The sequence below is a fragment of the Corythoichthys intestinalis genome, chromosome 9 (assembly GCF_030265065.1).
Source record: "Corythoichthys intestinalis isolate RoL2023-P3 chromosome 9, ASM3026506v1, whole genome shotgun sequence".
In the NCBI taxonomy this organism is placed as follows: Eukaryota; Metazoa; Chordata; class Actinopteri; order Syngnathiformes; family Syngnathidae; genus Corythoichthys; species Corythoichthys intestinalis.
The window spans coordinates 13,292,725-13,313,662 of record NC_080403.1 but is presented as its reverse complement, the minus strand read 5'-3'; the positions used below and the strand labels follow the sequence as shown (position 1 = coordinate 13,313,662).

The 20,938-nt window shown below is 38.7% G+C and overlaps 2 protein-coding genes across 6 annotated transcripts; both read left to right on the top strand.

Moving 5' to 3' along the window:
• Nucleotides 1–1,285: 1,285 nt before the first annotated feature.
• On the top strand, nt 1,286–14,144 carry parp3 (poly (ADP-ribose) polymerase family, member 3). 4 transcript variants are annotated; one of them, XM_057846998.1, is made up of 11 exons: nt 1,286–1,450; nt 1,633–1,879; nt 1,966–2,091; nt 5,574–5,753; nt 5,820–5,958; nt 6,592–6,815; nt 6,886–7,125; nt 8,015–8,192; nt 8,278–8,421; nt 12,778–12,953; nt 13,028–14,144. In XM_057846998.1, the coding sequence occupies exons 2-10, from the start codon at nt 1,700–1,702 to the stop codon at nt 12,945–12,947; spliced, it is 1,581 nt and encodes a 526-aa protein (XP_057702981.1). In that variant the 5' UTR covers nt 1,286–1,450; nt 1,633–1,699; the 3' UTR covers nt 12,948–12,953; nt 13,028–14,144. The 4 variants fall into 4 exon arrangements, with proteins under 4 accessions (XP_057702981.1, XP_057702982.1, XP_057702980.1 ...); XM_057846999.1 differs by having other exon boundaries at nt 1,291–1,450; nt 1,654–1,879; XM_057846997.1 differs by having other exon boundaries at nt 1,309–1,450; nt 1,606–1,879.
• A 43-nt stretch (nt 14,145–14,187) lies between these two features.
• gpr61l (G protein-coupled receptor 61-like) lies at nt 14,188–17,804 on the top strand. Of its 2 annotated transcripts, none has more exons than XM_057847001.1 (2): nt 14,188–14,720; nt 15,332–17,804. In XM_057847001.1, the coding sequence occupies exon 2, from the start codon at nt 15,387–15,389 to the stop codon at nt 16,674–16,676; it is 1,290 nt and encodes a 429-aa protein (XP_057702984.1). In that variant the 5' UTR covers nt 14,188–14,720; nt 15,332–15,386; the 3' UTR covers nt 16,677–17,804. The 2 variants fall into 2 exon arrangements, with proteins under 2 accessions (XP_057702984.1, XP_057702985.1); XM_057847002.1 differs by lacking the exon at nt 14,188–14,720 and having other exon boundaries at nt 15,337–15,488; nt 15,577–17,804.
• Nucleotides 17,805–20,938: the final 3,134 nt, after the last annotated feature.

The window sequence follows — 20,938 nt, the reverse complement described above, 5'->3', positions numbered from 1 at the left end:
ATGAGGTAGACTAAAGGGCCGTGTATCCACCCAAATCAATGAAAATAATTGCAAACACTTTCAAAACAAACCAATACAACGCCACTTTAATTAAACGAATACCCTACCGGCTTGTTCATGAGCAGGCCAAAGTGGTATGTATATTTTCATTTGTGTTTTATATTTTGTATATTTTCATTTATTCAATTGTACATCACTTCATTGTATCACCAGTTCTACGGTGGGTCTGTGGTGAAAGCAAGACTACAGTAAACATCAGTTAAACAAGAACTCTCGAGTCTCCATTCGTTTAATTTGAAACTTTTTTTTCTAATTGAATACTCGAGTTAATTGATTAATCGTTGCAGCACTAATTTGACACCAGAGCATTCGGAGTCATTCCGTCCGATTTTTCGGGCATTTACTGTCACTTGCTGTTAATTTACAGGTCATTTCCTGTTGAGTTTGAGTCACTACCTAATCATTTGGGTGATTCCCAGGTCACTTTCTGTTCTGTAACTCAAAATAAACAGGAAGTGACCCATAAAAAACCCCAAAATCAACAGGTAAATGACCTTAAATGACCCAAAATTACCTCAATGGCTGGCATTGGCTGCCAATGACAGCCATAGACGTTCAATCCGCTTGAAGTGGGAGGGATGGCAGCGAATGAACGACGTCTACTGGTGATAAACTCATTCCAATTCACAGCAGAAGCTTGTTTTTCTGTTTATTAGTTGTTTGTAGAATATCCTAGAATGATTTCCTGACCAATGTATCGATAATCGTTGTATCGCCATATCGTCAGATCGTTATCGTGAGCTTTGTATTGCAAATCGTATCGTATCGTGAGGTACCAAGACATTCCCACTCCTAGTGTGTATACTAGTATTTTCCACAAACACAATGAAATAAGATGAAACATTTTAAACATTGGGTGAATCTATGTGTGGACAAAACAAAGTAATAAGATAACAATAATATTTTATTATTATTTAATTGTTTATTATTTGATTTAATGTAATTATTATTTAATTATTTATTATTTGATTCAATTAAATTATTATTATTTATATACGTTATTAAAAGGAAATCAAAGACTTATTATATTTTATAAGTGTTGAAATGGCATAAAATGCACATATTACTTGTATATTTAGTTTTAACCATTTTGTATGGCTCTTCCCGAATTACCGGTATGTGGTCTTCATGGCTCTCTTAGCCAAAAAGGTTCTCCAGCCACTTGTGGTCCCGTGGCGGAACCTAGTGGCTGACTGAAGTGACAGCAACACCAGAGTTCCAACTCCGCCTCTTCCTGGCAATGTAAAGAGTAGACCCGGAAAACTTCCCGAAATCCCCCAATCGGACGTCAATACCATGCAGTGACAACTTCCAGCTGTACGGTATATGTTATATAGTGTGCTTACTTCACTCCGTCTTTATCCCTTGTGACTCGAGTCAAAGTTAAAAGGTGAGTTCGGGACTCCTTTACGGTGACGCAGATTCGTTATTAACCAATGTAGTGATTACACATCTTTTGCTTATATGGCAGGGGAAAATGCAGACTTGTGTTTCTAGTTGTTCGTTCAATACATGTTAATAACATTGTTATGGCTGTATTAGTAGGGCTGATATACATCTGAACATGCACAGACAACGCGGTTACTTTAGCAGTATAGCAGCTCTGTGTTGGCCTTTCAACGATTCGGACAGCGTCAGCATGGCACCAAAGCGACGCGCTGCTTCTACAGCCAGGGCGGGTGGCAAAAAGGTGAAGGAAGAGCCTAAGTTACCAAAGGCTAAGGATGCATTTACCTCCGCCAAAGAGGCCCTTTTGGCTGCAGGGCCACCAGTCAAAGGCAAGAAGACGGTGGACGAGTACTGTTCGCTGAGTGGAGAGGTAGCCACTCGCATCAAAGCCAAGGGCAAGGCCCAGACATAACAAACAAAACAGTGAATAACAAATGCTGTGCTGTTTCCATACAGGTGCACGAAGACTATGACTGCATGCTTAATCAGACAAATATTGGATTCAACAATAATAAGTTTTATGTGATCCAAGTCATAAAAGCAGCCAACAAATTCTATTCATGGAACAGATGGGGCAGAGTGGTAAGTTTATATCAAAAGTTAACATTGTTTTTGTGTGAGGAAAATCAAAGGCGCTCTGTAATGCAACAAACTGACACCAGGTTTACAGTGCTTGGTAACACTTCATTTGAATGTGGGTACATAATACTGTAATAATTACGACATGACACCTGTCGTGAACAAGAATGAATGCATACAACAGATGCCATTGTCTTTCAGAAAGCGCTTTGTCACTTTGATATAATTTGTCACTTTGATATGAAGCGACTGAATGAATGGCGGATACTCCTCAAATTTGGGTTCCTTTGATTAGTGATGTTGAACCTGGCTCGCCAGATGGATTGTTACACATGTTCCCCATGGAAATATTTCACATACCCATCTAGTAAAGATCCAAATGTGACCTTTTTAATGGGAGCAAGCTTTAAAAACAAAAATACGGCTGCTGACTAGACGATTGGTCTTGTCGTCACATTCATCACGAATAATCCACATAAAGCCACAGTGACATAATGGTCAGAAGAGCAAAAACATTGTTTCCCGTCAAAAAAGCTTTTAGTGACGTTCTCTCCTCCGCTTTTAATGAGGAAAAGTTAGTTCCGACAAAACTTTGGAAATTTACCTATCTACAAGGACTGCTTTGCACGGCAACATTGTATTCAAACAGATAGACGTTTCCCGGTGATATCACGTCTGCAGCTCCCTCTTCTTCCCCCTGATTGGCTCAGTTTCAGAAGGCCGAGAGCTGGTTAGATGACATGAGGTTGTCAAGACAGTACTCCATGATGAATCAGGCAGGACCGTCTCGCTTGCAACTTTCAAGCCTAAGTGATGTGATGATTCTCACTTTAAGAACAGCCTCCATCCATCAATAATAACACTGTGACACAAATAATGCAAAGAGCAGCGCAGCATTGTGCATGATTTAATAGACAATTATGTACCATGATGAAACTATTTGTGTATACCGGGGTGGGAAAACAATTACATAAAGGGGTGCAGTGGGTGAAGGTTTTCGTTCCAACCAATTAATAGGACACCATTACACCAAGTTGATGCCTTTGAAGGTGGAATCATAACACAAAAAAGAAAAATTAGTTTGCTAATAAAAAAATATCATTCAAAGAAGAATGCATTTCAATTCGCAATTACGAAACGTACCCATCAAACAAATTAAAGGGGCTACGAGTCAAGGGCGTAGATTTGCATAGGGAGAGTAGGGACATAACACTACCAAGTTTTCAGGGTGCTCAAATTGTCCCCACCAACTTGTAAGCAACCTTATATGCATTATATTATGAGTTCAGTAATATAGGTCATTTGAATTGTCGGAAGGATATAATTGACCCTATCATTATTAAGTAAGTTATTTTCATTATGTTCAAACTTTTTCCATTTCCCCCCCCCCCCCCCCAAACACACGTTTGATTGGCTGATGACTTGACCCACCCCTGACACACACATGCCCGGTCACAATCACGCAGCCCCGACTAAAATACACGTCGACAACATGCTGCATCCTCCACTCACTTCGAAGAAGGGGATATTAGTTTTTTTTTGGTCAGCAGCTCCCACTGTAATTAATTTAAAAAGACGCCAATGTTATGGAGGTGGGAAACACACAACTAATTTTGCTACTGAATGTACGGCCTGCGTAAGAGTTGGCATAACATTAAACTGTGAACTTGCTAACCTGCAAAGCTTGAGTAGGAAGCTGCTACGAGAGAAGTGTCCTTCATTTTGTGTTTTCTACTGTGAGCGTTAATAAACTGAGAAATGTGATCAACTTTACTGGAAACTATAGAACTCGAAAAACATGAGCAAGAAGCTCCTTAGAGAGAGGTGTGCCGCATAACCTCATATGTTGCTCACACAACACGACATACACACAACATAATTAACTATGTACATTAAAAAAATAGTAGGGCAGTCAAACAATTAAAATTTTTAATCGAGTTAATCACAGTTTAAAAATTAATTAATCGTAATTAATCGCAATTCAAACCATCTCTAAAATATGCCATATTTTTCTGTAAATTATTGTTGGAATGGAAAGATAAGACACAAGACTGATATATACATACAACATACTGTACATAAGTACTGTATTTGTTTATTACAACAATAAATCCACAAATGGCATTATTAACATTCTGTTAAAGTGATCCACGGCTAGAAAGACTTGTAGTTCTTAAAAGATAAATGTTATAGTAATTTTATATTAAAACCCTCTTCATGTTTTCGTTTTAATAAAATTTGTAAAATTTTCAATCAAAAGTAGAGTTAATATAATAATAAGAATAACAATAAGAATAGAGTGACCAAAGTCTGAGTAAGTTGCCAGTTCATGCCAATTCACTTTGTATTGTTGTAAGTCTGAGTAAGTTGCCAGTTCATGCCAGTTCACTTTGTATTGTTGTTTAACTGTGTGAGAATAGGGCCTCATTACTACAGTCTGAAGTGCTTTTCTTGTTGTGAACATCATTTTTTTTTTTTGAGAGAGATAGGAATATTATTTGTGTTGTGCTTTCACTAAATGATACTTATGTTTGTTTTGAAGGAGTTGCCGAAGCGTATGCCATTAAACGGCGCGGTCCAAAGAACGCCTGTGTCCACTCGCCTTTATAACATATATATCTCTGTACATATCTTACCCAAAATACAACAAGAGACACATAATTGCCACTAAAAGAAAGAAAACTTACAGAAATATGCGTGGAGCATAAATAGCACAATGTAACAGCATAAACATCTCACAACTACTAATTCTCCCACTAGTAGAAGGAATAACATTAGTATGGAACGGCGCTGCCCCCAAGCAGCCGGTGGCATTCTCTTCACTCTTAATGTCCATAAACTGCGTCATTGTAATCTGTTTGAGGCAATGCGTGAGCGGATCATTCAGTGCATGCGTTAATTGCGTCAAATATTTTAACGTGATTAATTAAGAAAATTACCACCCGTTAACGCGATAATTTTGACAGCCCTAAAAAAACATATTTTTATTTTATTTTTTGGGGGGATGCCGCAAGCTACCCACACTAGCATTGCAGTTGACTGGTCGATCGTGATCAACGTAATGAGCACCACTGATTTAGCATTTTAATTCATTAGGTTCATATTCGTGAGAAGTAGTCCTGACCCCCGTTCACCCAATCTGTTTGGACAATCTGTTTGGTCTTACTAATGTCCCATCCAATGTTGAGACCAAACCTACGCCCTTGATACAAGTGCATTCTCACGGATCTGCTAGCATTTGCGTACAGATTGAAGTACATTGTCTTTTAAATAAGTGACACGAAAAATTACTAGTAGTGTCAAATTTAACAGCAGATGTTGCTGTTCGGTATTCAAAGGTCACTGGGACGTAATCGTTTTAAGTGGGAGAACTTGCAATCTTTTTAGATGACTATAATACTTTTTTGTTGTGTGGGTGTGTATATTTGGTAATGTATTGAACATGTTAACGAGTAACATCTGAATCATATTTAATTCCATTTCAGGGTGAGACGGGACAATCCAAACTAAACCCATTTTCAGATGTGGAGAGTGCTGTGAAGGACTTTGAAAAAAAGTTTAAGGACAAGACAAAGAACAACTGGAAGGATCGAATGAATTTTGTATCTCACCAAGGGAAATACACCTTGATCGAGGTGGATGGAGAGCATGATACAGAAGTTAAGGTAATATTATCAACCGTATATTGATTATTAGCCTTTACAAAAACAAAGTTTTGTCTTTGTTGTTAGGTGGATGCCGTCGATGGAACGGTTGTCAAGGTCAAGAAAAATGTCCTACCTTGCACCCTTGATGAAGCTACAAAGGAGCTTATTGTGCTTATTTTTAGCAATGACATGTTCAAAGAGGCAATGGAATGTATGAATTTAGGTGGGTGCAACTCCGCTGTTTTAGCAGACCGGTTCAGGCTCCATCGCTATGACTTACCCGTCTAGTGGAATGTTTCCATGGCTGCTTTTATATGATAGTGGGTGAAGTCTTAGGCTTGTGAAATTTGAACAGGGAGAAAGTACAACAAATAGAACATTATCATTTGACTAGAAACTAGTGTTATTTAAATGTAACCTACCATGAAATCCCAGCCCCACTGTTCAGTGCATAAGTTTAAAATGAGTATGTGACATACTGTGCCTTATTATGCAAGTATCGGCCCTCTTCGTGCTTCCTACACCCCTACTTGCCAATGGCCGCGCAAGTTCTTCATATAGACACTTGCTCATCGACATACCCACTCGCTAACGGCCAATCAGATTGAAGATGATAAATGTTAAATATTAAAATTTGATCCCTGTCAGTCACATACGAATCTAGCTGTTTTCTATGCCAAACAAAAAGGTCCACCGAAAATAGCTTGAAAAAAGACAGTCCTGCTGGAACAAAGTTTACCTAAGAATCGGTCATCTGTAACATAAATTCTGTCAATTTTTTTTTCTAGAACAGTGTTACAATATTTGTTAATGTAGCATACTTGAAATAAAAAGTTTATGCTCTCTTTTCATTCAGATATCAAGAAGATGCCTTTGGGTAAACTAAGCAAGGTGCAGATTGCGAAAGGCTTTGAGGTGCTGGAAGAAATTACAGCAGCCTTGAGTCAAAAGATAAAAAAGGGGCAACTTGAAAAACTTTCCTCCAAGTTCTTCACATTAATCCCACATAACTTTGGTCGGAGCAGACCACCAACCATTGACAACATTGACATTGTGGCAAAGAAAAATAAGATGCTAATGGTAAAAAGTTTATTTTTATTATTCTCAATGATCGTCCGATGTTCTTCACATTGATGAAGTGTCCTTGTAGGTGTTGGCTGATATTGAGCTCGCCCAGACCCTAAAATCAGTGACAGAGAAGGCACAGGAAGAGATGATAGAGACTGTTCCTCACCGTCTTGACCAAGACTACAATTCTCTCAAATGTAAGCTCTCTCTGATGGACAAAAACACTGAAACATTCAAGACAATAGAAACGTACCTAAAGCAAACTCAGGGTTCCTCAAAGCCGATAATCGCCAATGTATGGGAAGTGGATAGAGAGAATGAGGTAGGATCTTATTTTTTTTTTCTCTGTATCTGTTTTTCATATTTTAAATACAGATAGTCCCTGGGTTATGACGCACCTGACTTACGTGATTTCGACTTAACGCTGTTTTTTTTCTCCAGTCGTTTTTATTTATCTTTTTTGGTTGCGTAACATTGTCTCGTCCACTACCTCTTAGCATTGATGGTAATTACAGTATATTATTTTGTCATTTAATTTTGTTATTTATTAGGTCTAATCTAAATGGTTGATCTCTACAGTAATTGATATGCATATCTGGTACTTCATTATACCACAGTATATGTGAGGTCCACTTTCCTTTGTTGCACTCGGACTTGTTTGATGTCACGCCAGCGCTATTTTCTGTTAGTTCGGAGAGTTGCTTTCACGTTGGGAAGCAGGGGTGAAGGCCAGTTAACATTTCAAGAAGGCAGAGAAATGGTAAACGGCGCGGGTCCAGCGATGTACCCTCTTTAGCCCGCTAGCATATTGAGCAGCGTTAGTTTTCACCGCTGGACTGGTGGCACTAATAGCTGCCGTTTTCCTCATTGAATTGACTAAATCTTGTATTATAATATTTCCCTTTGTGTTATTGTTCAGCCATTGAGGTATATTTCTGTCAGAAAAAATGTCTCTATTGATTTACTTTATAGCATTCTTGCACGCTCTTTGTCATTGTATTTCTATCTATCTATCTATCTATCTTACATACACATTTTTGGATAGTTATTTTGCCATTTAGGGGTACTTACAGGGTTAATTCCGATTTAAGTGGAAATTCAGGTTACGTCGCCAGCATAGGAAGGGATCCCGTTCGCAACCCAGGGACTACCTGTATTATTTTGATTGTTGATATTTTATGAATATTGAATTGAAACAATGCACATCGCAGGGGGAACGGTTTCAAGAGAATGCAGCATTGGAGAACCGCCGCCTGCTGTGGCATGGCACAAACATAGCAGTCGTGGCTGCTATACTTAAAAGCGGTTTGAGGATAATGCCCCATTCAGGGGGCCGTGTTGGTCGGGGTATCTATTTTGCATCTGAAAACTGCAAGTCAGCAGGTTACGGTAAGGAGAAATAAATGCTGACTAGTCTCAATCAAATCTGTAATTGCTGTAATAATGACAAATGGGTTTTCACTTTCATTTTTAGTACGCACATCTAAAAATACTGGTGTGATGTTTCTGAGTGAAGTGGCCCTTGGAAAAGAACATACCATCACCAAAGATGACTCTTCCTTGAAAAAGGCTCCCAAGGGCTTTGATTCTGTAGTTGCAAGAGGTCAAGTGGAACCAGGTACTTAAGCAACATCACAAGTTCACTGTAGTTGCAACTAGCGGTTGAACGCCCATTTTTGTGAGAAAAAAAAAAAGTTCACTTCAACTCCACAACACAGGCTAGCTTGCTTGTTTGCTCGCGCACCTTGTCCACTCTCCTTGGTTGCATTTGTTCCACAGTCATTTATCGAAGCACATTAAGTTGGTCGTAGGATAAAAGCTTGAGAATAACATTAACATTTGACTTTTTGAAGTCAAATCAGCTAACTCTTACATCACATTTCCTTAACCTGTGTCGAATTCACCACTAGGCAAAGGCGAGATGAAAAGGCAACATTGTCTTGAATTTTTCTTTAATGCGCAGTGGCAAATTTTGGTAACGCATGTCTCAATCAAGATAATACTTTTATTTTAAAAAATATACTGCAAAAAGCACTAATGAAAGTGACTATTATGATACTGTGTATTACAGTTTTTCTCAATTGCTTTAATACATTTCTCAGATCAGAATTGAAATTCTCAAGACAGTTTGTGAATTTCTCAAAACATGTCACACAAGTAGCAAAACAACATGGATTATCTACAAAAGCAGGTTTTTGTGCAAAATTCTTAATCTTTCGCTCAAAATTTAAATTTCTGTGTCAATGAACTTGTCAGAATGGCAAGTCCTTGTTTCACTGTGTGCAGACAAGACAGTCAAATTGCTTAGTCATGCTCTCAAAATAAGTTACTCTGGTGGAAGGCTCTGATGCTGAAGGTGGTTTACATACGTTGTGATGAAAATTAACAGCAAAAGACAGCACTGAGTATAAAAAAGAAAAAAACATAAAAGCAAAATTAGAAATGTGATCATAAGACAATTGACACAGCTAAACTTTGAGTGCTGCCGGGATCCCCCCATTCTACACATCTTGACGTTCCTCTCTGTTGGGCCACAAATTTACATCCACGTCACAACGGATGTCCTCTCTTGCCATACATCGTTGAGAGAATCTTCTTGAATGCCTTACCAAGCCTCTGCAGGCATCTGCTTTGATGTCACTGCGTGCTACATTCATAGCATCCAGGAGAGTCATCTGAGTGTGAGGCTGGCGATCATACTCTTGCCATCTCCCATTTGGAGAAAACGTCTTCCATGGGATTGAGGAATGGGGAGTATGGTTGTAGGAACTTCAGTACCATTCGGTTGTGGGTTACAAACCATTCCCTGATTATGTTGTCGTGGTGGAAACTTATATTGCCCCAAACTATTACAAATTTTGGCAGGTTAAAATAACGTAAACCTAAATAAGAATAGAAAGACTTATGCAATGAACTAATGACTAAATGTTGTGGGTGGTGAGACTATTCAATAGAGACCCATAATCCATTTCGACCATCAGAACAGAGGCAGTTGATAATGCAGGAAATGGCAGAGAATTGAACAATTCTTTCTCAGAATTGATTTGCATGGACGTACGAAAACATCTGCAACCTGTTCAAAGAAATGAGAAACTGTTTTTTTTTTTTTATGTGCACTAGTGGTACAATATTGTGAGGATTGAACAAGTAGTTTTGAGAATTTCAAGTCTGAGCAGAGAAACGTACTAGAGCAATTGAAGAAAACTAACATGGTAATTTAATCTTTTGTAGTATAACAGTAACAGCAGTTGCAATGTCCATAGGGTGGTGGTTTTTGGTGTTGTTGCCCAATGTGTTCACATTACCACTCATTTTCAAAATCAGAAGGTTATAGACACAACTTGTAATGTGATTGGTCCTGGAAGCAGATGCTACAATATATTTTCTGAGTTTTTACTGTTACATGATTGATCTTGGTTTCAGTGAATTAAATGACAGGTGGTGAAATGTTTTGTGAGCTTTGGTTAGCATGTTCTATGCCAGATGGGCATTCATAGCACCTTGTCATATTGAGGTTAAACCTGCACATCACAGACAATGGGCACAATCAATGCATCTCTAAAATCATCACTTTCAGGGAAACATTTGAGACCACACACATAGTTACTATGTATCAAATGACAGTAATCCTTATATCACTAATTCCATATTGTTGTGAAACCTCTTAAATGTACGTATCCAAAGCGGAAGAAAAGTTTTGTTATGTTTATATCTTGTAAACAGCTATAATTTCCTTCTATAAAATATATGAAGCACAACTTCAATTCCAGTGAAATTGGAATAATGTGTTAAGCAATGAAAATGGAATATAAAGATTTGATCATGTTCAACATTTATTTGACTACACTAAAAAGACAAGATATTTCATATAGACAGTTGAGGAATCCTCATCAATCACATGTTTGAAACAATCCCATAGGTGAACAGGCTACAGTAATTGGGAACAGGTAGGTGCCATGATTTTCTACAGAAGCTTCCCTGAATTGCTCAGTTTTTCAAAAGCAACGATAGGGCGAGGTTCCCCTCTTTGTGAAAAAGCGCGTTAGAAATATGCTTGCATAATAAGGACAATGTTCCTCAATGTACAATTGTAATTTAAAAGTAAAGTATTTCTAAGTAATTTAGGGATTTCATCATCTATGGTCAATAATATCATTAAAATGTTCAGAGAATTACGAGAAATCGCTGCATGTCAGTGGCAAGGCAGAAAATTCTCATTGAATTCCCGTGACCTTCGCGCCATCAGGCGGCCCTGCATCAAAAAAACGACATCAATATGTAAAGGATATCAGCACACGGGCTCAGGGAACACTTAAAAATAAAACAAAATCAGTAAATACAGTTCGGCGCTACATCCTTAAGGCAACTCAAAACTACTATGAGAGTCTACTATAAAAGACTGCTAGACTGGCCTGCCTGCAATCCAGACTAGGGCTGCAGCTATCGAATATTTTAGTAATCGAGTAACCGACTGAAAATTCTATCGATTAATCGAGTAATCGGATTACATTTTTTTTTTTTTAGGTAAAGAGAAATTATAAATATACATGAGAAAAAAAGACATTTAATCCAAAATTGAACTATTTTCAGTCAATCAATGTCTTTATTTTCAATGTACATTGTTGAAAACAGTCAACAGTTGCATCTAAGATGTGACTAGAAGAAAAAATTCACTGCTTTCACTCAAAAAACATCTAGATCTTATAAAACATTTCTTACCTAAAAATGTAAGTACGCTTGATAACACACATCACTTTAAAGCAACGTGTTTTTCCCACGTGTTTCAATTGAATTTCCATTTGTGTCAAGCTATTTTTAAGTTCTAGTTAAGTTTTAAGTTAGTCTAAACTGTAAGTACTGATAGGATTTTGAGTTTTTGCAGTGTTCAAAATAAATGTATGATACCTGCTGTATTGGAGCACATTAGGGACCAGTGCTACTTGGTGTTTTATTCAGCAATGACTACTGAGCTAAAACTGACAGTTAGCTTTATTATGTTTTAATTTTACACCCTCATCACTCTACAGCGCTGTGTTTTTACAGATTAAATAAAGCCTGTATGTAAGACACGTTAGCCACGCATTGACAGTGGTCATAATCAATAGAAACCGAGCCCTCCGAAGGGCTAACGTTATGTGAAAGAGTGACAGTAACGGTAAATTTATTAGCGATTAGAAGTCTGCTGCTTAAAGATGGCCGCTGTTTACTAACGCTGCCCAGACGCGGTCGAGTCTGTCATTTCGCATCTAGTTCTAAATGCATGCGATATCTATGAGACGCATCGGACACTACCTGCTACCACACTAGCATCATGCAGGCGTAATTTTTAGCAACGTCGGCGTAGTTTGTAGCGGCTGTCGGCTGCGGTTAAGTTTTTTTTTTTCTTTATTGCTTCTTCCTCTACGGACTTGACGTCAGCGCGTTGTCCCGCATTAAAAGTAGTCGGGCAAAACGTGATGCTTAGAGCTGGCAAAATTAAACGATTCCTCGAGGTGAATAAATTTACTTGGATCAGTTTTTAAACTCGAGTTACTCGAGTTGCTGGAGTATTCGTTTCAGCTCTAATCCAGACCAATGTAAATGCGTGGCGCATTACGGAGACGCAGGACTGTTAAACAGCTGAAGCTGTACGTCAAGCAAGAATTCTGCCTACAAAGCTTCAATGACTAGTGTCCTTATTTGCCAAACATTTATTGAATTTTGTTAGACGAAAATGTGATATAATACAGCGGTAATCATGACCCTGTCAGTTTTTGGGGAAAGTGTTGCAGTCATAAAATTCTAAGTTAACGAACAGTTCCCAAAAACAATAAGTTTGACACTTTGCAAATCATTGTGTTCTGCTTTGTGTTTAACATGTCCCAACCTCTCAGAAATTGGTTTCATAATACAATGTTATTTTAACACATTTTATTTAATATTAAATGTGCAGCCTATGTTTCAATTTGGTAAATTCGAAGGACTTCTTTTCCAGATCCTTCTAAAGACATCTTCATCACCCTTGATGGTAACAAGGTGGCTGTCCCTCAGGGTAAGCCTGTATTGCAGCCTCAGTACAGTACGAGCTACTTCCACAACAGTGAATATCTCATCTACAAAGAGAGTCAATGTCGCCTGCGCTACCTTCTTGAACTGAAAATGTAACTGCTGGTAAGACGACATGCCCCATAATATGCCTGGCTATGCCATTTTCTCATATATTTTTACTGTCTGTATTCATACAGTTATTCAACAGATACTGATTGTTAAGGATGGCAGAATACTGACACAACCTTCGTGTGATTAAAAATAGTCCTATGAAAGACAGCCGGTCTTGGATTGCAATAAATCAATTGTGCAGGTGTACCTAATGTTATGGTCGGTGACTAAGTAATCTTGGGACATGCCTTAAATAACTTGTGCTGCCTGCTTATGCTCTCTGCCTTACTTAAAGTGCAATCTGGTTGTGAAGCCTACTTGTTATAATTATTTTATAATTATATAAATGTTTACAGGAAGACAATGTAGAAATTGCTGATTTACTACTAAAAACGAAGCATTGTGCACATTTTAGAGCTGCTCAGAAATTTCCCTAGGCATACATTAGTAATGCAATGCAACATTAAGTTGAAAATGTTTGGGGTAGATTACTTGACTTGATTGCCTTCATGAATGTCTACAAATACAGTGGAACCAAAAGTTGAAAATGTTTGGGGTAGATTACTTGACTTGATTGCCTTCATGAAAGTCTACAAATACAGTGGAACCTACAAAGTCGAACCCCCCAAAAGTGATTTAATTTTAAAATACAATTTTAAAGCTGTGTTTTTAGTGCAATATGAACAGTGCAATTTAATGCTTAAATGCACGCACGTACAAATGCATTTTACCAAGCATGCTAGTATAAATAGCATGAGGAGTAAGTTTGCACGAAACTGACCGGAGACTGTTGCCAACATTTTTTGTTGTTGTTGAAAAACTGCTTATTACTGTCCAGTATGTATTGTCACATCTTTTCTGGAACGAGTATTTTTACTAAAGTAGTTTTTTTCCTCCCCTGTAGATACCTATTTTTGCTTTGTACTTGGTTGACAATGAAGGATGTTGACATGCTAAGTAAAGCATATGTAGATCTCCTAATGTTTAATGATGGTGAGTTTTAGCCTGGAAGTAATGAATTCACTTTTTATTATTTCCCATGTGAGACATTGTTTTGTCATCCAATGTCATAGAAAAGATTGTGTTCGACTTTGGAGGTTCCTGTAAGACCAAGTGGTGTTTGTGGAATGACCAACATGCTGTGCTGTCATTTGCACTATATGTACTATATATACAACCAATAAATCTATGTCCCTCTCACTACTTCTTGTGTTATGTTTGTGTTCATTCCCGACTTCCATGGATATTAAATTCATATGAGAAGTACATTTGAAAATTCTGTCTGCTTTCTACTGCAGTGTGTTTGGTTAGGTGTCAAGGCTTAATTTGGTGGAAAGTAGGACCCAGGGAAGATTGAACTTGACTGGGGACAGAAGGTGGAGTGTGTGTCATTTCTGCGAGAAGACTGGGGGGCTGGTGTGTGGGGACACAATACAATGTGTAACAGTCTGTGCCATACACAGCACGAGTCATGAATGTAAGCTCAACTGGAGTAGGGCAGAAAGGAGCGACAAGGCATTATTTGTCATCTGGAATAATAAAGGATACAAAGATCATCGGCTTTTTGACCGGAAATATGCACCTGTGAGTGTGAACCTTGAGTCCGCCTGGGAGTAATCAACCTGTTGCACTGGGTCAAACATAGACCATCACCTAGGATGCTGACCTCAAAGCTCAGGACTTAACTGTCCTTTGGAATCGTGGCATTTCAGTATGGCACTATTTAAAATTATGATTATGCTGTCTGAATTGAACCAAGCTACACACAGAGGACCATGGGTGGGTACTCTTGGCTGTTTAGATTATAAATTGTTTTAAATCAGTCGACGTATTTGTCTAGCTTCACGAATAAATACTTGTAGAATAATTGATTTATTAATATGTCATAAATGTTTGAAGCACAAATTGGAACACAGTATCACCGTTTTTTTTTATTCAATAATGGGTTGTTTTACATAACAGTTTAAATTGTACTTCTAAAAAGCATACTAATAATGCTCAAATTTTGATCATTATCTAAATTGTACTTCTAAAAGGCATACTAATTGCGCTCAAATTTTGATCATTTTCTTAATACTTGAACGAGCAGTAAGTCTATATGAATATATAAGAAAACAGTGAACTAATTCTAGTTTATAATTTTGCGCAGATTTGGAAAAACTGGGACCAATCCAGTTTATACTGTTTTTAGTATCATAAACAGTTAAGCTTAGGGATCAGTTCCTGCTCAGTTACTGAATGGTATGTTTCTAAGTGTACTAGTGACTGTGGGGCAAATCTCAAAATTTTAAAGGATAAGCCAATGGGTACTGTAGGCTTTCTAATAGTTCAGGTGTAGCCATTATAACATTTGCTAGTTGTATTATTAACTAACTGTGTCTCGGTCTCAGGTCATCCAGCTGTAAGGACATCCTCAGCACAAGCAGGTCAAGTTATGGAAGAATAATGGCTGAGAAGTTTGATCCTGTGATTTTACCTGTCTCAAACAAGCCAGAGCCAAATCTTACAACTGCCCCATGGGAGCAGTATCCAACAGTTCCTTCCGACGTGGGTATAGTCACAAGTTCCCAATCGCAGCTCAAAGACCTTCTTGGCTTGTTCTGTATGGTGACACTGAATCTCATCGCTTTGTTAGCCAACATCGGAGTGATGGTAGCCATTGCCCGTGCGCCGCACCTGAAGAGGTTCGCTTTTGTGTGTCACCTTTGCGCTGTGGATCTGCTGTGCGCCGTTCTCCTCATGCCACTGGGAATCATATCTAGCTCACCCTTTTTTGGCACTGTGGTGTTCACTGTTCTGGAGTGTCAGGTTTACCTCTTCCTTAATGTATTCCTCATCTGTTTATCCATTCTCACGATCACAGCCATCAGTGTAGAACGCTACTTTTACATTGTGCACCCAATGCGGTATGAGGTCAAGATGACCATTAATTTAGCAATCGGTGTCATGCTCCTTATCTGGATCAAGTCAGTTCTATTGGCTCTGTTCACTCTGTTTGGATGGCCAGCATATGGAAACCAAAGCTCAATTGCAGCAGCCCACTGCTCTCTCCATGCAAGTCACAGTCGCCTTAGAGGTGTATTTGCAGTGCTCTATAGTGTTCTATGTTTCCTGGTCCCTTCCGTGATTATATTTACTGTTTATTGCGCCGTGTACAAGGTTGCTCGTTCGGCTGCCTTGCAACAAGTCCCTGCTGTTTCAACATGGGCCAGCGCAATCCCGGATAAGAATCGGTCTGGCTCTATCAGCAGCCAGACCACCATGATCAATACAAACCGCTCTGTGCCCCAAAGACTTTCCCCAGAGAGGGCATTTAGTGGGGGCAAGGCAGCCCTCACCTTGGTATTCATTGTGGGTCAGTTCTTGATTTGCTGGCTGCCCTATTTTGTCTTTCACCTGCAAATGTCCCTGACTGGCTCAATGCACAGCCCAGGAGACTTGGAAGAGGCTGTCAACTGGCTCGCCTTCTCCTCATTCGCAGTCAACCCGTTCTTCTATGGCTTGCTAAATAGGCAGATAAGAGAGGAACTTGTCAAGTTCCGCCGTTGCTGCCTGACACAGGCAGTGGATTTTGCCATCTCTAGCCATGAGGGCTCTCTGCAGGAGAACTTCCTCCAGTTTATCCAGAGAACAAGCAGCACAGCTGAAACCCGCTCCAGCTGTGTCAACACCAGTCCCAGAAATACTATGGACAAAAAGGTTAAAATCCCTGGACAACCATCAGATCACACTTAGACAATGTTTAACTAATTAATGGATGAAACATTTTTCTATTATACTGTAGTTCAATTTGACTTTTGCTATTGAATTTCACTCCTGAATCCTGGCTAGTCTTAGGCTTTTTGGAGAGGGTGCTTGGGCAAAGACAAACTGTTTATGGTCAGGGTTGCAGGTTTTTTGTGAGGTGTCAAGGAATGCCAGCATTTACGATAAGAGTTTAGTGTTTTAACGTGTAATACCTACACAGGAAATAAAGGACAGGAAAAGACTAGGCCTGCAAGAAGGACTGAGCCGGCCCTCACAGTCCTGTGCAACTCTTGACGTCACGCAAATCATACAGCAACCATCTCGGGGTGGTGGCAGATCAATCATATAACTTAAACTTTGACCTGGGTCTGGCCAAGTATGGGGAACCTGATCTTTGAAAACTGCAGCGTAGCCATGCCCTCAATTTCCAATATTCATTGCCTCACGAAAATAAGCCACATTCTGTAATCCTTTTGGCATTTGTCTGGAGTTGTTTTGATCAAAGCTGAAACCGTAAGGCCAGTTTGTGCTGACAAAAAAATAAATAAAATCATAATTCAAGTTTATATTTATCTGATTTAAAGAGCGACTATTATCCTAATATAAGAGGCTAATATCCTAAATCTTTCAGTTTAAGGCATTGCTACGTTTTAAAATATTTTATTGCCTCACGAGATAAGCCTTTTCCCTCAAATGCCTTAAGAGCCATTTGGCATTGGGTTCAAGTCATTTGGGTCCAAAGTGAACCCATACGACCAATCAAATGGCAATTTTCAAAAATGAAAATAATTCATAACAATTTTTCTGTTAATCTGAATCAAAGATGTGTCATTACCTTTTTGTTCAACGCTACATGCGCCACATGCTTATCAAGTTTAATAATTTCCTGGCTTTGTATAGTGATTTTATGCTAAGATGTATGTCTTTGGCATTTTGCTCAAATCTTGAGGTGTAGCCATGCCCACATTTTTCAAGAATTATCGAATCTGTAAATAAACACAAGACACACACACACATCCATTGTCACACACACATGGCCCTTTGGTTTAACGGTAATTTTAAGTTGTTGAGTCAAAACTAAAAAAACGTAACAACTATTTGTTTGGAACCCCAAAATTAGCGATTTGTATATATATATATATATATATATATATATAATTAAAAAAACATAACAATTTGGTGTTGATCAGAGGTACAAGCGCATTGCTCTCATTCTGTCAAGCTTAACAAGCTCTACATGCATACTACATTTCATAACTCTGCATTGGTCCTAAAGTATTTGATTGAGTTTTGGTGTTAGGGAATAGATTTTTTTTTCATGCTGAATTTTTTTCAACTATGCCATATTGCAATTTTTGCCATACAATATTTTTCGTACAGATCTTATAATTTTTTCCCAAAAGAAACATTCCCAAATCTCCATTTGAAGTGGCAGAAGAAGAGTAACTGCATGAAGAACAATAGGGTCATTGCAGGATCGACTTTGTCTGCTGCTCCGGCCCTAATAATAATAAAAACATGAACAATAGGGTCCTTGCAGAACTGACTTCATCAGATGCTTGGGCCTTACTTCTGAAATAGAAGCACAAATACAGATTTGTACTTTGCCCTCAAGAAATAACACTTCAATGTTAATGAGTTTATTTGTACAAATTTTGACACAAATGCTTTTTACTGGAAATGGTGGCACTGTAAAATGTTTGTTGAAATGTATATATCTAAAGTTTTGATTAAAATGCAACTACAGTACTGTACTTTGTGGTATGATGCAAGAATTAACTGTATTGTTCTCCATCGGTGTCTTTTCCCCCCATGTCCGTATCATTGACCGAGCTTCGTAAAGTAACAGGTGCTAATGTTGCCAGGTAATAGTCGAACTGGACAAGCAGTAGCATAACACAACTACCCTAAAGCAATAAACTATCCCATCACCTATGACAAACACAACAGGCTTCGCAGAGTGAAGAGCTCTCATGAATTTGAGGGACAATACGTCCGAGTTCCTGTGTGCAACAGATATGCTGATAGACGCTGAATGTCAGCTACCTCCGTTGTCATGGTAATTGAGTGAGCCAGTGACTCAGATAGCAACAAAGATTTTTCAGTTGTATGTATGCTTCAGATCCTGGTTGGAGTCTACCTATTCTAGGTCGACATGCATCACTGGATGCAGCCTTTGTGCTCATTTTCTCATCTACATGTGAAAATGGGCTAAAGGTAGGCAGGGGAGACAGATTTATTACATCATAATGACATGTACAGTGAAACAATGGTGAATATGTAATGGAAATCACTACAGGACACTGATAATGCTTTTAAGTGCCCTCAGAGTGCTAGTTTATTGCTGCCAGTGTTTGTATTAGTCTTTCATAAAAGAATATTGTGACCACAGCAAATAATTGTTAAACACATGATTCTTACTTAGATGTATACATATTTTACATAATATTTGATTCTTCACATTTAGATTAGCTCACCGCCTTGACCATCTTTTGTCACATTAGGACACTAGGAAATACTACACAATACTCGCGTAAGAAGAACCATCATTTGGAGATTTCATGCCATTAGGGAGTTACTAGATTTCTCCAAACTCTCCACCTAAACCCAGTCTATCCTAAATTCAAAGAGATTTGACCCACAAACATAAAGATCCACAATCCCACAATTGATAAAATATTAACTTGATTTCTAATTTGACCCAAATCTTGCTCTTCCTTGATGGAGTTGGAGCTGGTAGTTCAGAAAACAGTGACTACGTTACCATTTTACCTTTTCAACATGCACTCAAAAAAATGAAACACGGTATTTATGCAAGAAGCTTGTTTCATGTGGTTTCACACAACAGCTTTAGGTAACTATTAACTAGTTCAATGTAAAATGCTTAAGTGATTTAAGTAAGACTTAATTAAAAACTTGAACAAGTTAAACAATTCCTATTCAAAGCTTTTACATGCAAAATGTGTAATCACCTTTTGTTAACTTACAATAGCAGTGTTAATTTTAAATATTCATTGTGATGTTGTTAATATTCTGGAAGAGTTGCGGAGCCTAGTGCAGAAATTGGTCCTAACTGGCAATTTTACCTTACTGTTGTGCTCGCAAGAGGTAACAGAGGGACTTTACATTCCTTGAGTAAGCACAAAAGTCAGGCTCACTATTATGGGGTTTTCAACTGAACACACTCCACCTATTTACAGACAACACTACTTAAAGTCATGGTGACTCTTTACCCACAAGTCTTTGAAGCTTGCTTTGTTTTCTGACTCGTGCTCTTAAACTAGATGTGGCTGATTAACTCTGCAATACATTTAACTCTCCCAGAGGCCTCTGTGTTCAACTCACTTAATTAAAACTGTGCTAAGAGCGATCTTAACACTGCTAGTGTTAATACAACACCCAAATCAACACCGATCAACTCAAAAATAATTCACACCAAAAAATCAACTCCACAGATTTTGCTGTGTACGGCAACCTCAGAGGGACAAAGGCCATACAATTTGTGCAATCACGTTACATATGTATTAAGCAATGCTTTTTCATAAATGTTTTAATTGATTCTTACATGATAAATACAGCAATTGATTCAGTAATGAGTAAAAACACAAAAAATGTGTACATACAATGAAAAACACCTATTTAAAATTTAAAATAGTGCATGTGCATTTTTTGAGTGTGGCAATACAAATCACAGTTTTCTGAAAATACAAGTGGTTTCTCATTGATGTTTAATGTAGTTTGCTGTTTCATAGATGTATTGCGTTGAGGATTTTTTACAGTGTGATTTTTTTCAGTTGTGTTTCTTATGTTATTATAAAGAACAAGATCCCGGATACAAGCGGCCGAAATGAGTTTCCTCCGCAGGGTGTCAGGGCTCTCCCTTAGAGATCGGGTGAGAAGCTCGGTCATCCGGGAGGGGCTTGGTGTCGAGCCGCTACTCCTCCGCGTTGAGAGGAGCCAGTTGAGGTGGCTCGGGCATCTGGTTCAGATGCCTCCTGGACGCCTCCCTGGAGAGGTGTTCCGGGCATGTCCCACCGGCGGGAGGCCCCGGGGTCGACCCAGGACACGCTGGAGAGACTATGTCGCTCGGCTGGCCTGGGAACGCCTTGGAATCCCGCCGGAGGAGCTGGCTGAAGTGGCTGGGGAGAGGGAAGTCTGGGCTTCAATGCTAAAGCTGCTGCCCCTGCGACCCGACCCCGGAATAACCGGAAGATAATGGATGGATGGATGTTATTATTGGTACTGCAAAT

Coding starts and splice junctions, on each gene's coding strand:
- parp3 (XM_057846997.1), top strand. CDS start 1,625: ATGCACAGACAACGCGGTTACTTTAGCAGTATAGCAGCTCTGTGTTGG. Junction 5,754..5,819: donor AGCATGATACAGAAGTTAAG/GTAATATTATCA, acceptor CTTTGTTGTTAG/GTGGATGCCGTCGATGGAAC. Junction 8,422..12,777: donor AAGAGGTCAAGTGGAACCAG/GTACTTAAGCAA, acceptor CTTCTTTTCCAG/ATCCTTCTAAAGACATCTTC.
- gpr61l (XM_057847001.1), top strand. CDS start 15,387: ATGGCTGAGAAGTTTGATCCTGTGATTTTACCTGTCTCAAACAAGCCA.